At 36.5% G+C, this 13,660-nt stretch overlaps 1 protein-coding gene and 1 long non-coding RNA gene across 4 annotated transcripts; one reads left to right on the top strand and one right to left on the bottom strand.

Annotated features, from left to right (window-relative positions):
- Positions 1 to 294: 294 nt before the first annotated feature.
- Positions 295 to 2,881, top strand: LOC143857868 (uncharacterized). The gene is made up of 2 exons (XR_013238777.1): positions 295 to 2,493; positions 2,636 to 2,881. It is a non-coding gene; the product is annotated as an uncharacterized LOC143857868 (long non-coding RNA).
- LOC143857867 (thioredoxin-like 4, chloroplastic) lies at positions 726 to 13,294 on the bottom strand. Of its 3 annotated transcripts, XR_013238776.1 has the most exons (5): positions 13,098 to 13,294; positions 9,958 to 10,554; positions 6,878 to 6,931; positions 1,144 to 1,401; positions 882 to 1,011 (listed from the first exon to the last, which is right to left on the bottom strand). XR_013238776.1 is itself a non-coding variant. In XM_077368389.1 (4 exons), the coding sequence occupies exons 2-4, from the start codon at positions 10,429 to 10,431 to the stop codon at positions 893 to 895; spliced, it is 651 nt and encodes a 216-aa protein (XP_077224504.1). In that variant the 5' UTR covers positions 10,432 to 10,554; positions 13,098 to 13,292; the 3' UTR covers positions 726 to 892. The 3 variants fall into 3 exon arrangements, 2 of the variants coding, with proteins under 2 accessions (XP_077224504.1, XP_077224505.1); XM_077368389.1 differs by lacking the exon at positions 1,144 to 1,401 and having other exon boundaries at positions 726 to 1,015; positions 13,098 to 13,292; XM_077368390.1 differs by lacking the exons at positions 1,144 to 1,401; positions 6,878 to 6,931 and having other exon boundaries at positions 726 to 1,015; positions 13,098 to 13,293.
- Between the last annotated feature and the right edge of the window lie 366 nt (positions 13,295 to 13,660).

Below are 13,660 nucleotides of genomic sequence, written 5' to 3'. Positions count from 1 at the left end.
TTCTTGTGAACAGAAAATCTTTTTTGGCCCATTGAATTCACGCATTGACAATCCATGTGACTAACAATAAAACTGAAAGGTATCTTTGCTCCAAGCCCATATTTCAATGACTAGCAATGTAATGTTTTCTTCTGTTTCCCATGTGAATGGATGTAAAAGAGGGCGGCCATGTCAAGTATCAATCAAGTAAAATGCCAGTGAAGTATCTTCCAGAAAAAAAAAAATCAAATTATCTGTAGAATGGGTCAGTTCTTTCCAGAAAAATGTATGAATAACTTGCATTCATCTGGGTTAATTCTAAGAATCCAAACATACAAAATCAAGTTATCTGTAAAATGAGTCAGTTCTATCCCGAAAATTGTACGATTTAATTGCATTCATCTGGGTTACTTTTCCCAATCCAAACATAAAACCTTACACAACATCAAGTTGTATATCACTGCAATTTTCTTTTGCTTTGGCCACTGGAATGAAATACCAATCCAGACCATTTTGCAACACAGAAGAGTTCTAAAATACTTAAACAAGAGGAGGGGATATTAAAATGCATATCAGAGTACTTTATTTTTTACAATTTTTATCTGCCTACATCAAATTATATCAGGTTTCACTCTACCTCAACTTGAGCACAATGTATGAATAAGAATTTAATCAAATGGATTACTATTTGACATTATTCATAGAGAAATGGAATTGAAGATGCAAATACAAAAACTGTATACCAATTTAGCAACAAAATAAAAAAACCATTGAAATGAAATATTTTATGTTACAAACAGAGATTCAAGTACATTGACTTTACTAAAGGGGGTCAATCAATCATCACCCTCTGTATAAATACAATTATTAGATGAACAGTTATAATACATCTAGTATATAAACATGGTCTTATCTACAGATTCTGAGACGTGGGTTCTGTATACTTGAGGATGGCGGCCAAAATCCTATCCTTGTCTCTAGTTGGAAATGCTTCCAACAGGACTCCATTTTTATAGAAGTGGAAGAGGGGTACTGCCTGCATCAGTTAAATTTATCTGCTTTAGTAGCACGTAGTGAAATACATGGATTTTCTATCCATCGACAAACATTTGCATAAAAGCTGAAGAAATAATAAAGTTACTCTTATAAAGGTTCTGTTTTAACTTGCCTCATCACAGACAATCTTGTGAAAGAAATAGTTCCAACCAGAACGCATATTTTGACAAAGTAATGAAAGACTAGCTAGTTGTAGGATTTTAACAAGAGTAACACTTCTGTGGGAGGACAATTTAGAGACCTCCGTGGATCCCACTTGCTGTGTGGGAACTTATAACAAAAGGAGAGAGAGCGAGGGGGGGGGGGGGGGGTAGTAACCAAAAGGGCAATAGTATATCCTTCTTTAGAGAGCTGAACTTTGTGCCCCTAAACAAATGCAAACATGCAAAAATTATAACCATAAAAATGACCAACAGAAAGAGGCCTTTAAGTGCAATTCTGCATTAAACACTTCAAACAGCATGCATTTTGTTACTCATGGAGGATGAGTTTAGTGAGGACAAGTAAAATTCAATTGCCTAGGGTGTTAGTGTATTCCCTAAAAGCCAGTTGTTGTTGTATTGAAACCATTATTATTAATGAGAATATATTGTGTCATGAGTCATGACATTTATTGGGTACTATACAGGAGTGTGTGATGTGCTTCATGACACACATTTGTCCTTACGCAGCATCATAGGATTGGTCATGCACATAGAGCTTATGTGGCAGGGAGATATGACCTTTCGGCTCTTTGCAGATCTAGAAGTTCGGTTGGGGTTGAGATTAGACATCTCGTACCGGTACACAACTAGCATCAAGCCTGCCTCCATACACGCATTCAGGTGGCTTATCTCAGTCGCTGGGGTAGTTGACCCTAAGCAGGTAGAATGAGTGCAATGAATGGTTCATGTACTGATCGGATCAATTTACAGAATAGCCTGTGATCGGAGTGTTTGGATTATCTTAATATAGAAGACTTTTGGGACGCAGCGTATATATGGCAAACAAATGAATGGTTTAGATTATCCAATTGCGTGGACCCCATTACATGCTTGCACCAAAATCGCAAACAAAATCTTTTGGATTGCTGTCTGACTGTATGCATGTCTGCAAACAATAACTAAAGATCAGCTTTCAGATTTTCTACCTAATATTAGCCTTCACCAATTCCATGTGTCTAGCAAATATTAACTTGAAGATACGAAAAACATAAAGATATCCTAATTTTAGAGGAAGAAACTTTTTCATAAGCTTATATATAGAGGCACATAGGGACAGTGCAAGACACAAGCTTAGTAACCCGTCATCCACACAAGCAATAGTAGTTTACCTTCAAAGTAATGGGTTCTTTGAAATTCTTCCTGGTGGCACTCCTTTTGGCAGGCATTGCAACAAAAGAGGTTGCTGAAGCAACTAATCGCCTTCCATTTCTCAACGAGCTCAACGGTGTCACGCCTACTATTGTCAATCCAAACAGTAAACAATCTATCCCAATCTTATTTTCTATTGTCATCTACATGATAGGCTTAAAGAGTGCCTTTTACTAATGTTTTTGTAGTTAATTTGTATGTTTTGTGAAATGATAAGGAGGGTTTATGATTAGATATTTTGTTTTCAGGTTGTGATACATGCGGACCTTCGGGGTGCTGCCTATGCACAATCCTTCAGCATAGGCTGATATGCAACCACTGCTGCGGAGAAGGCGAAAAACCCAAGTATCCTTAAGTATTTAGGACATGTAAATGGAGGTTGTGGACAAGCAGCAGTACTTTTTCAGTCCATTAACCTTCCTTGATTACTATGGAACTGGGATTATCATATAATAAAATTGAAGAATAAATGAGAAGGTTTTGTTCTTTGGGCTTTTCTTATTTGTGTTGGTGGTTTTGTTTTCTTGCTCTTTAAATTTCATTTTCATTTGTTCTGTTTGTGTGTGTGTGTGTGTGTGTGTGTGTGTGTGTGTGTGAGAGAGAGAGAGAGAGAGAGAGAGAGAGAGAGAGAGAGAGAGAGAGAGAGAGAGAGAGATATTTCAAAGGTTTGTGAAAGGACGAGGAGGAGGGAATTGGATTTTTGCCTGAGAATTGGAGCCTTTTACCAATACTGCTATTCAAAAGACACAATGAAGATTAAAGCTTTTATTAAAAGAAAATATAGTGAAATGAATTGAATATTGCATCTATTGATTGTAGAATATCAGCTCTGAATAGATCTGACCGTTGGATTGTGTGTGGTAGATCAAGTATTTTGGATAGATTAAGCAACTCAGTTGGGTTAGGATGATCTTAGATTAGGATAATAGCTTTCCCATGCTTACCCTAAGTGCACCATAAAAGCACAGTTTAAGGTTAACTGTAATCGTCCAAAATATCAATGAAATCTTTGTAATTTATCACATGCACCCCCTGTTTCGTATACTGTATCCATCAGTACATATCACACACCTCCCTCTTAATTTTATACATAAATCTTATCATATAAAGATGACAGATTTGTAACGGTTGGTTGCATGCGTGGACAGTCCCCCTTCTGCCAATGTGGCATCTAAATATATGTGGCACCTGTAATTCGAAAGATTGTTTGTCTCCCTGCGAATGCAGCATTCACTCTCTTCGTAAGCCCCTACATTTCGTAATCAAGGCCTTCTCCTTTCCAAACGCCCGCTATAAATGACACGAGCCACCAACAAAATACCTAGCATTCTCTTCCTCTCTATTTATCTTCTTCCCTCTTTCAGGAGGTAACTCTAGCATAATATTTTTCTCTCCAAAATCATGGCTCTCACAAGGGCGTTGGCGATCGAGCGGGACGGAAATGTTTTCGTCTTCCTGTCAGCTACGACCTGCTGCTTTTCCAGGTCGGATTTGGGTTTCTGGAGGGAAGAATGGTTGCATTAGGTTTTCTGATGGGAGGCGAGAGTAAAGCTAGAAATGAGGCTATGGAGTGGCATTGGTTATTCTGTTAATCAGGACCCTTTAATATGTCCATAAACCTGAGGGGTTGTTTTGGTCTATGGGCACGCCATATAGCTTTGGTCAATCTCAGAGTAGTCCCCGGTCTGCGATTACTTACGGGTAGTGCTGGGTCATCGGGTAACCCATGGGATCAATAGTCATGCTCACCAAGGAATCCTCCACCACTCTTGTAGAGGAAAGTCATTTACGGTTTCAATCTCAGCTGGGCCTTTAAATAATGGGTGGCCAACTGGTTTGATAAATTGTTTATCAAAAGATTTTTCGAAAAACAAAAGAGCGGCTGCTATTCACTCTTGACAAGTTGGACATAGTTGACATTTTTACCCTTACATGAAGTGGAGTATTGTAAATTGTAATATAGGGTGGCGTGGCCCATTTACATTAAAACTCCCCTCCGGTAAATGTCATTTGCTTTAAGTTGGAGGGAGTTTTTTTTCCCTCTTTCACGACTTGAATAAAAGAGGAAAAGTTGTGGGTCGTGAGAGACACAACCACGTGACTTCTTGCCCTAGTCTCCTCTCTCTCTCTCTCTCTCTCTCTCTCTCTCTCTCTCTCTCTCTCTCTCTCTCTCTCTCCCGCCTTTCCTCCTTTCTCTTTCTTTCTTCTCGTTTTTAGATCTCTCTAACCTAATTCAACTGGATTAAAAGTGGGTTTTTAGGTTGGTTAGATAGTATAAATTTTATGTTTTAAGGAAGTTTTGGACAATCTTCCGATATCATTTTAAAATTGAAGAATTGGGATCTCTTGGTCTTCATTCGTGATAGGTGATCACTTGTTTTTCTTCCTTTCTCCACTTGATTTCTAATTGAACCCCATAAATTTTCATTAAAAAACTATTGTTTGTAGTCAAAACTAAAAAGAGAATAAGAAATTGGATTGCACATATAGCATTTTTATTCTATTGTTAGCACAAACCATATTCATTGTGGAATAAATCCCTAAACAAAGCACAAACTATATAGTATATACATCATACAATAACTCATCATATAATTTATCACAACGGTAAACAAAGAGCGTACTCAATTCTATAATAATCATCATACAAAGAAATGCCAACAATAAACAAAGAATATTGAAATGAATTTCATATTGAAATTGCAAACCACTTCTCAAAATCCAAAACAAACAGAATCGTAAAATTGATGAAAGGAATCGTAAAAATCGCATGATTCAAAGTCGGAACGTACTTGAATCGTACGATTTTTACAAAAAAACGATTCTTCCTTCCGATTTGAATCGTTCAACCCACGATTCGATTTGAATCGTATGATTCAAATCGTAAATCGTATGATTTTAACAACAAATGGGTGTATATATGTTCCTTAGGGCACTTTAGTCTTTGTACTCTTCTCTTTTATATAAATACACAAGTGAGGGGGAGAGATCCCTAACTCACACATTCTCTTCACTCTCTTCACTCTCTACATGGTACAGAGACTGAAATTTCAAAATTTCAGTAGAAATTTCATTTTCCTGAAATTTCGGTCCGAAATTGAAGGGATTTCATCCAAAAATATGGATTTTTTGATAATTATTTGATATTATCCCGAAATTTCAGCTGAAATTACCGAAATAAAGGAAATTTCAATCGAAATAAATTGGGAGAAAAAATAGCCGTTTTATGGATTTCGTCTAATTTCGGCTGAAATTTTGGTTTCGGTGAGGACCGAAACACATTCTGAAACCGAAATTTAAAACCTTGGTAGGAATACAAAAGCTAAAGACCTTCTTGCAGAAAGAGTTTTCCACAAAAGACCTTGGTCATCTTAGGTATTTTCTGGGCATTGAGGTAGCCTTTTCCAGTAGAGGACTCTCTCTCATAGAGGAAGTATGTCTTGGATTTACTAGATGAAACAGGCTATCTTGGAGTGAATCTTACTTCTGTTCCCATGGACCCGAATGTGAAACTTCGTCCAGAGGAAGGGGATTTATTAGATGACCCTAGCAGGTATAAGAGGTTATTTGGCAAACTCATATATCTCACAGTCACTCACCCAGATATCTCATTTGTTGTTGGAGTTGTCAGCAAGTATATGAGCTCACCACGTACTTCGCACTGGGCAACAATGCTTCAAATTGTTAGGTACTTGAAAGGGACTCCAGGGAGAGGCTTGTTGTTGAAGAAACAAGGTAATGAGAAGATAGAGGGGTTCACGGATGCCGATTGGGAAGGATCTCCAGCTCTCAGGAGGTCAGCCACTGGATATTGCACCTTCATAGGAGGTAACTAGGTGTCATGGCGAAGCAAGAAACAAGATGTTATAGCTTAATCAAGTGCCGAAGCCGAATACAAAGCCATGGCCCACACGAGTGGAGAACTCATCTGGTTGCGTTCCCTTTAGTCAAAGATCCGCTTCCCTCCTTCCTCTTCTTCTCAGTTGTATTGTGACAATAAGGTTGCAATCCATATTGCTACAAATCCTGTCTCCCATGAGAGGACTAAGCATATTGAGGTAGATTGCCACTTCATATGTCAGAGAATCCAGAAGGGTGAGATATGCACAGTGTTTAATCGGTCAGTGGATCAATTGGCTGATATGTTGACCAAGCCATTAATCAAAGCTAAGTTGAGTAACATTTTTAACAAGCTACGAATGCTTGATATATACATTCCAGCTTGAGGGGGAGTGTTAGCAGGTGTATATGTGTGCCTAAGGGCACTTTAGTCTTTATACTCTTCTCTTTTATATAAATACACAAGTGAGGGGGAGAGATTTCTAACTCACGCATTCTCTTCACTCTCTTCACTCTCAACATCTATAATGCAACGCACATAACTAAAACCAAATGTTCAGTCTTTCATTTCCAAAGTTAGATATACAATTCTATGTATTGCTATTTATTAAATTTCTAGTTCCAAGTGAAATCCATTCAAGAAAAATTACTCTAATTCTTAGTCGGTCAGCCACCTCAGACTCCTCATCATACTGATCAATAACCTGTAGTAATACACAAAACCAAAATTCATGTTTAGTTATTAAAATGGATAACTATAATGAAATGATACTCAAGCTTGATGCAGGACAATACCTAATCAAGGGAAAATCCTACACTCCTAATGGGATAAAGGCTTTAGGAACTATCTAGGGTTGAATTAACACATGACTATTCTACGTGCAGCAACAATAATGAGAATTAAATTGCAGCTAATAATTAGAAAACTAACAATTAACAAGAATTAATTTTATGCAAATCAATCAAATGATAAAGATTCGTAGGATGATTTGTTAATAGTAAAATTAGTCCTAAACTAGGTTTTATGCATGCAACCAAATAACTAAAAGCTAATGCAAATACTGATGAATTACATATAAACAAGCATGGAAATAGTAATAATCAATGAAGAACATCAAAAAAATTATCAACTGCAGTAATGGGTTAGCAGTGATGGGTTCAAAGCAGTCCAGATTTAGACTAAACGGGTATTTCGGTAATTTTACAGATCTGGAATTTTGGGGTTATACTGTTGTCTATATTACAGTTATGATCTAGAAAGGTAAATGGAAATAAATCTAGGGTTTAGGTAGAAGTTTTGATGGTAGGTTTAGGCCAGGGATCTCAAAAACTAGTTTTAGGGCTTGAAAAGGGTGAAAATCTCAACTACGCTCAAAAGGGGTTTAGGGTAATGGATCTTGAATGTTTTAGATGAGGTTTAATCACAAAAGCAATCCCTCAAAATCTCAGATTGAGATCTTGAAGAACAAACTCCTATCAAATAACTTGCTCATCAAACATCAAAACATTATCTCTTGTTGAAATGTATAGTTTAGTTATTAAAATGGATAACTATAATCAAATGATACTAAAAAGGATAACTATAATAAAATGATACTCAAGCTCCTATCAAATAACTTGCTCATTAAACTTCAAAACATTATCTCTTGTTCAAATGTATAAAAACTATAGCATTTGATGCGCGTATAAAAGTGCCAAACTGACATGATTTTAGAGAGATGATCAACTCTAAGAACCAAAACTAGTTTCTGATCCATTCCACCATTTAACCATGAATACAGGAAATTGTTGTGATTTTATGGATGGAAATGAGAAGGCAATGTCATGGATTAAGTAACATAAAATGGTGGTGGAACAACTAGCGAGATGAAAAGGAGATGCAAATATCAAAAAAGAAAATTAGACATAGTGCATGGTTATGATTGTGGATTTATGGAGACAAGGAACTTTGGGTGGGGTAAGCCTTTTTGCAAGGGGCCGTGAGGAGAATAATTGTTATATGAAACAAAAAGGCGGGCAGATGTGTAGAAAAACGGGTGAATTTGGTATCTAAGGGTTCACCTTGGTGGAGGAACAATTCCAATAGGTACGAACTTCAATCTTGCGATCCGCAAGAGATTGTGAGCAATAATGGAGGAAGTAATATTTGGTCAAGTCCTCCTACTTAGTTAAACAGAGGAGGGCTTAACTTCTCGGGATTTGTGATTCATAAAGATCTCATTAAGCTAACTCTAAGTAGTACAAAAAGGTGATCTTGATTGGAATTGCAGAGAGAGAGAGAGAGAGTTTGGTTCTGGAATTGCACACACACACACACACACACAGAGAGAGAGAGAGAGAGAGAGAGAGAGAGAGAGAGAGAGAGAGAGAGAGAGAGAGAGAGAGAGTTCTCCTACCTTTTGTTGTAGATTCTCTTCCAAATTTAATAGTCAACCTATTATTGACAAAGCAAATGGGGCCGAAATCCCATCACCAGATGATCTTGATTGGATAATGAAAACCTCATAAGTAACGAATTCCCTATGGGTGTTTAACACCGAATCATTTCCCTTATTCTCCAACCAAAGCAAGCCTGTCCAAACCTTATGTCAATTGCCTCATTTGGACCACTTTGCCCTTTTTTCATTTTACATTCGTATATATAAAATGTAGATTAGTCCAGCTGACTTTTTCCACACTTATGATTCACCACTACTCCTGGAGAACTTCTGCATATTTTCAAATCATTTCAGTTAATGCACAAAACTCCCACATCTCTAGGAAACCTTGAGTAAATGTTTGAACCTACGGTTATGTTAACTCTCACATCAGTTTAAAAAAAAACTAGTCAATGACGCGTTTGAAAGCTCCTATTTGGCTAGAAATAGCTGATTGCGACTCTTGCACATTTGAACATGTGTTCCATGATTTCAAACAATCAGATACTACAAACTTTCTATAACAACTAATGGAGGGATCATCACAAGTGGAGATTTTTTATTCTCCCTCCATGAGGGCTCTGAATAGCTTTTGTTTGTTTTCTCTTTGTTTTCTTTGTTTTCTTTTGTACTGACCATCTCGGTAGCGGGGTTCTTCCATGTTTTACTTTATTATAATCCGGCATTTCCAGAAAAAAACAACAACTAATGGAGTAATAGGCATCGTCTGTTAATTCAAACACATGAAATACACTAATACAGCAGTCACGAATCCATGAATGGGTGTACCTTTTCCCTCATAGCTAGCACAAACAGGTTATCAGCCTCTTTGTGGGATGGTGGAATTCCTTGAATTTTGCACCCAAAAAATCTTGGATTTACCCTTGACAACAAAAGCATGCTTTTTTTTTGAAATCAACTCCCTCAAACAAATGGGTAAATGTTTACAAGAGTATACCAGTGGTCAGGGGTGACACTTGAGCAAGTTCTCCAAACAAAACAGGCATGACAAAAGCTACAGCCAAATGTGCATGCAAGGGATAATTAAAAGAAAAAGAAACACATGTGATTGTGGGACGTTGCACTGGTTTTCCCATGTATAGGTCAAGGAATCATTATCTTTGAAACTACAGAATGTTTAAAAAAATAGTAGAAAGCATGTAAAATTCAAAGTTCAGAATGCTAGGAAATTCATGAAACCAAAATTATTTCAAAGCTGAGTTGTCAAAAAGTGGATTTCATAAATTTGCATAAATATACTAAATTTACATCCAGAATGTCCAAATTAATCAGAAGTAATGAACCATACTTACATTATGCTTTAAGAATATAACCGGTGCCCCTTCATCACCAGATCCCTTGCATAGTTTTGCGAACCCGTGTTCTATATACTTGCAGCTTCCACAGGAAGTACGATAAAAATCTACCACAACTAAGGAATTAGTTTCCTTAGCTCTATCCAAAATTTTAAGAAATTCCTCATCAGTCTTAAATTCTCTTACACATTCAACAGGACAAAGCCCATCATCCTCATCAATATCGGAGAGTTCTCCTTGATTTTCACCCAACTTGTCTTTGTATTCTGTAGCTTGAACGCCATTATTAAGTTTTACTGTGTCCAGATTTGCATTCTTTAAGATGGAAGGAATGTTTGCTTTTAATAGCCAAAATTTACTCTGATTTCGGAACCCTGCATGAAGTGACCCAGGAACTACACAAGGAAGTCCATCAAGGATTTTCACAGGATTAAAAGAGGCCCTTGGCTGGAGCAAACTCTGCCTTGGCATTGCAAAAATAGCAAAGCACCTCAACAACAGGATGAAATTTCCAACAAATGAGATTTGTTGATAGTCTCCACAATAAATAAAATGCCTTCTAAATTGATTGTTCACTTACCCTGTAACTGTTAGCTGTAAAACAAAACCATAACCATCAGAATAGAAAATATTAGTTTGTCATGAAATTATTGATATTTTCATGTCTTCAAGAATAAGAACGAGTGTGAAATATCAGAATACAAGATGAGAAGGATGCAAACAGAATAAGTAAAGGAGATGGGCAGTGAACAATGATGGTCAGCAGTGGCAAAATACGAGATTTGTTTAATTTAAGAAGTAATACTCTTTGCTTTTCAAAATAAAGACAGAGAAACATCAATTGCCTCAAGTAAAAAGAATTTATGCTCTTAAACTGGCAATAGGATTAGGATGTATTCACAAGATACAAGCAAAATGATGAACTGGAGATGCTCATTAAGCATGGATGGTACGAACCATAGGACTAAATTAATTTATTAAACAAGTATTATTTTTTGTAGTATTTCAAAATTAAAGCCAGATCCATCAAATGTTCCAGGTAAGAATATGCCTGCATCTGAAACTATCAATGGGAGCATATATACACACTGAATCCAGGAAGAAGTTATTACAATTGATATACTTTATTGTATAGCATGAGCGGAATTTTTTCATTTATCTTATAATTAGATTGTTTAGCCACTACACACCAAAAATTTTATTTCTGTAATTATACTAATTCTAATTAGAATGTAATGAGTTAGATAAACCATGAGTATTACATTAATCCAAAATCTTTTAAGGGTTTGCACGGTAGATGAGGTGCGATGCTCCTATAGCAGAAACATGTGTTTTAAGGGGATTGCCAGAAAATCATTGAAGTAGATAACATTAAAGATTTATATCCCTTCAACATTGTCCATTTGCAACGGATATTAAAAGGCTGAGTACTATGGTAATGCCACACTCCTAAACCAAGCTTTGGATTGTGCATGACACCTTTGTCAACTAACTTGTAAATGTAACAACTTAGTTAAAAATAGCCAAGATACGGTAGCTGACTTGATCAATAAGAAAACCATTGGGATTCATCCAGGAATAGCAACTTACGGTTCTCTGGGATAGCCAATACCATCCTATACTATGATACCTGGATCCTTTAGAAATCTAGAGTATCCAAGAATCGGATAAGGATACTCGGCAAGGGTAAGGGACACACCTCGGATACTCCTGACCCATATTCTATTATGTTTCCCTTTTTTCTGACAAGTTGATGATGCTCAATTAACGATCCTCGCCTATATTACAAAAGCATATCATAGATTTGGCCACTCAGGTACTCCTGATGCGTATCATGTTTTAGCTTTCAATGATCTTTACCCATAATGAAAAAAGCATATCTAATTCTCGTCGTACCCATATCCTAAGACTTTGGGCTTTAAGCGGTCCTTGTGCTTGATCCCTAATCGTATTGTATATGCTTACCAATATCTCGGTAACATAGATCGTATCCATTCCCTTGCCATTGTTTCCTCAAAAAGATAGAAACATTTTAAAAGCCAATAATTCCAGAAGCTTCTCTTCCAAATGGTGATCCAATTGATCAACTCCGAAAATCTACTATTCCCATCATTAATCCTGACATAAATAATTGAATTCTGAAAATTATTAGGAGAAGCCCTTGGCTTTTCAAAATCTGGTGCTTGCTATTTTTCTTTGATACGGGATCCACAACTTTTTTTTTTCTTTTGAACTGATAAAAGAAGAATAAAAAAGATATGCTAGGGGCAGCCTGAAAGTAAAATTGACACAAGAAGACAAAGCAAAAGAGAAGAAAAAGTAAAAACAAAAAAGACTACAACTTAAGCATGTTGTACCAAACAACTAGTGTTTCCTTCACGATGTGTATGAGTGAAGGAACACTCATCAAAACTAATAAAAATGTCACTTATCTCTCGAAAGTGTCTCCTCATTCATAACCCTATTCTCACTATGGACTTGTTATTTAGTAGAAAAATTATGTCCAAAACCTTCCCCCACCCCCCGTGTGAACATTGACTTGATTGAAACCATGTTCAAATATCATGCCTCTTTTCTCAACTAATAAAGAGAATCATGTTCTCCTTTCTTTCCCAATTAAATCAAAGCACCTAACATTCCTCAAGCCTTCTCTAAATTGTTGTAAAGTGAAGCTTCATGATAATCTTCTAACACCATACTCTTAGAAACCACCCCATTTACCCTCTGGGCTATCTAGCTGAAAAGTAATTATTGGGTAGTCAATAAAATTAAGGCACTTTTGTTTTGGATTTTGAGGAGTCAGTCCAAAACTAGGAATTCCCTTGGTTCACATTCTAAAAACTTTGCCTACTTCTTTTGATCTCCATAGGAATTGACTTGGCCAATAAATTAGCTTTCCTATTCTTTTCCTTTGGCCAACATTTATGCAGTTCAAATTGCTGTATTAGAAGAACAAGAACAAAGATCTTGCAAGAACCGAAATAAACAGGAATTATTTATACAAGGGAAAGAAATGAGAAAAGAAAATGGTCCTTTGTATCTTCTTCTACTATATGGGTTCGAAAAATAAAAACTAAAAAACAGGGTTTTAGTAAGAGATGAAAACATAGAACATCTCTATGGAGGAAAATGCTTACCTGTTTGTGTCGAGATGAGAAGAAGATACGGATTGAGAAAGAAAAAAAATCTAAGTCTAGCAGTTGAGAGAAACCCTCCCGAAAATTGAAAAATCAACGAGCGTTTTGCATTTTCTTGGTGGTTTTCTTTGGTGGCCTACAGGCTCCATCCTTACCACACAAATTTCTGCAACTGTTCACGTGTTTTGAAAGGGGAAAAAAACAAACCCTCTAGAAAGAGACCGAAACCAAAATCATATATACCCGAAACGGTACAATATTTTGACCGACATTTCGGTCAAAATTTCGTTTATCCCGAAATTTTGTCTGAAATTTAAGGATTTCACTCAAAAATCTCGATTTTTATTCATTATTTAATATTATCCCGTAATTTCGGCTGATATTACCTAAATTTCGCTAATTTCAGCCGAAATTTTGTACGAGATAAAATATGAGTTTATTTGAATTCATCGAATTTCTGCCAAAATTTTGAAATTTTGGTTTCGATGAGGTGAGAAACCTGTACTGAAACCGAAATTTAAAACCATGGCTTTATCCATGGTGAGAGACCATGGGAGAGGGAT

The sequence above is a fragment of the Tasmannia lanceolata genome, unplaced genomic scaffold (genome assembly GCF_043159265.1).
Source record: "Tasmannia lanceolata isolate RefF3 unplaced genomic scaffold, GAP_Taslan_0.1 ptg000025l, whole genome shotgun sequence".
Taxonomy (NCBI): Eukaryota; Viridiplantae; Streptophyta; class Magnoliopsida; order Canellales; family Winteraceae; genus Tasmannia; species Tasmannia lanceolata.
Note: the sequence above shows the minus strand (reverse complement) of the source record. Positions and strands in the feature narration are given on the sequence as shown.

What these genes read in the sequence shown, in the direction of transcription:
- LOC143857867 (XM_077368389.1), bottom strand. Translation starts at nt 10,431, where the DNA reads ATGCCAAGGCAGAGTTTGCTCCAGCCAAGGGCCTCTTTTAATCCTGTG. An exon ending in TTATATTCTTAAAGCATAAT is followed by an intron (nt 6,932 to 9,957) that starts GTAAGTATGGTT and finishes GTATTACTACAG; the next exon opens with GTTATTGATCAGTATGATGA. An exon ending in CTGACCGACTAAGAATTAGA is followed by an intron (nt 1,016 to 6,877) that starts GTAATTTTTCTT and finishes TAACTGATGCAG; the next exon opens with GCAGTACCCCTCTTCCACTT.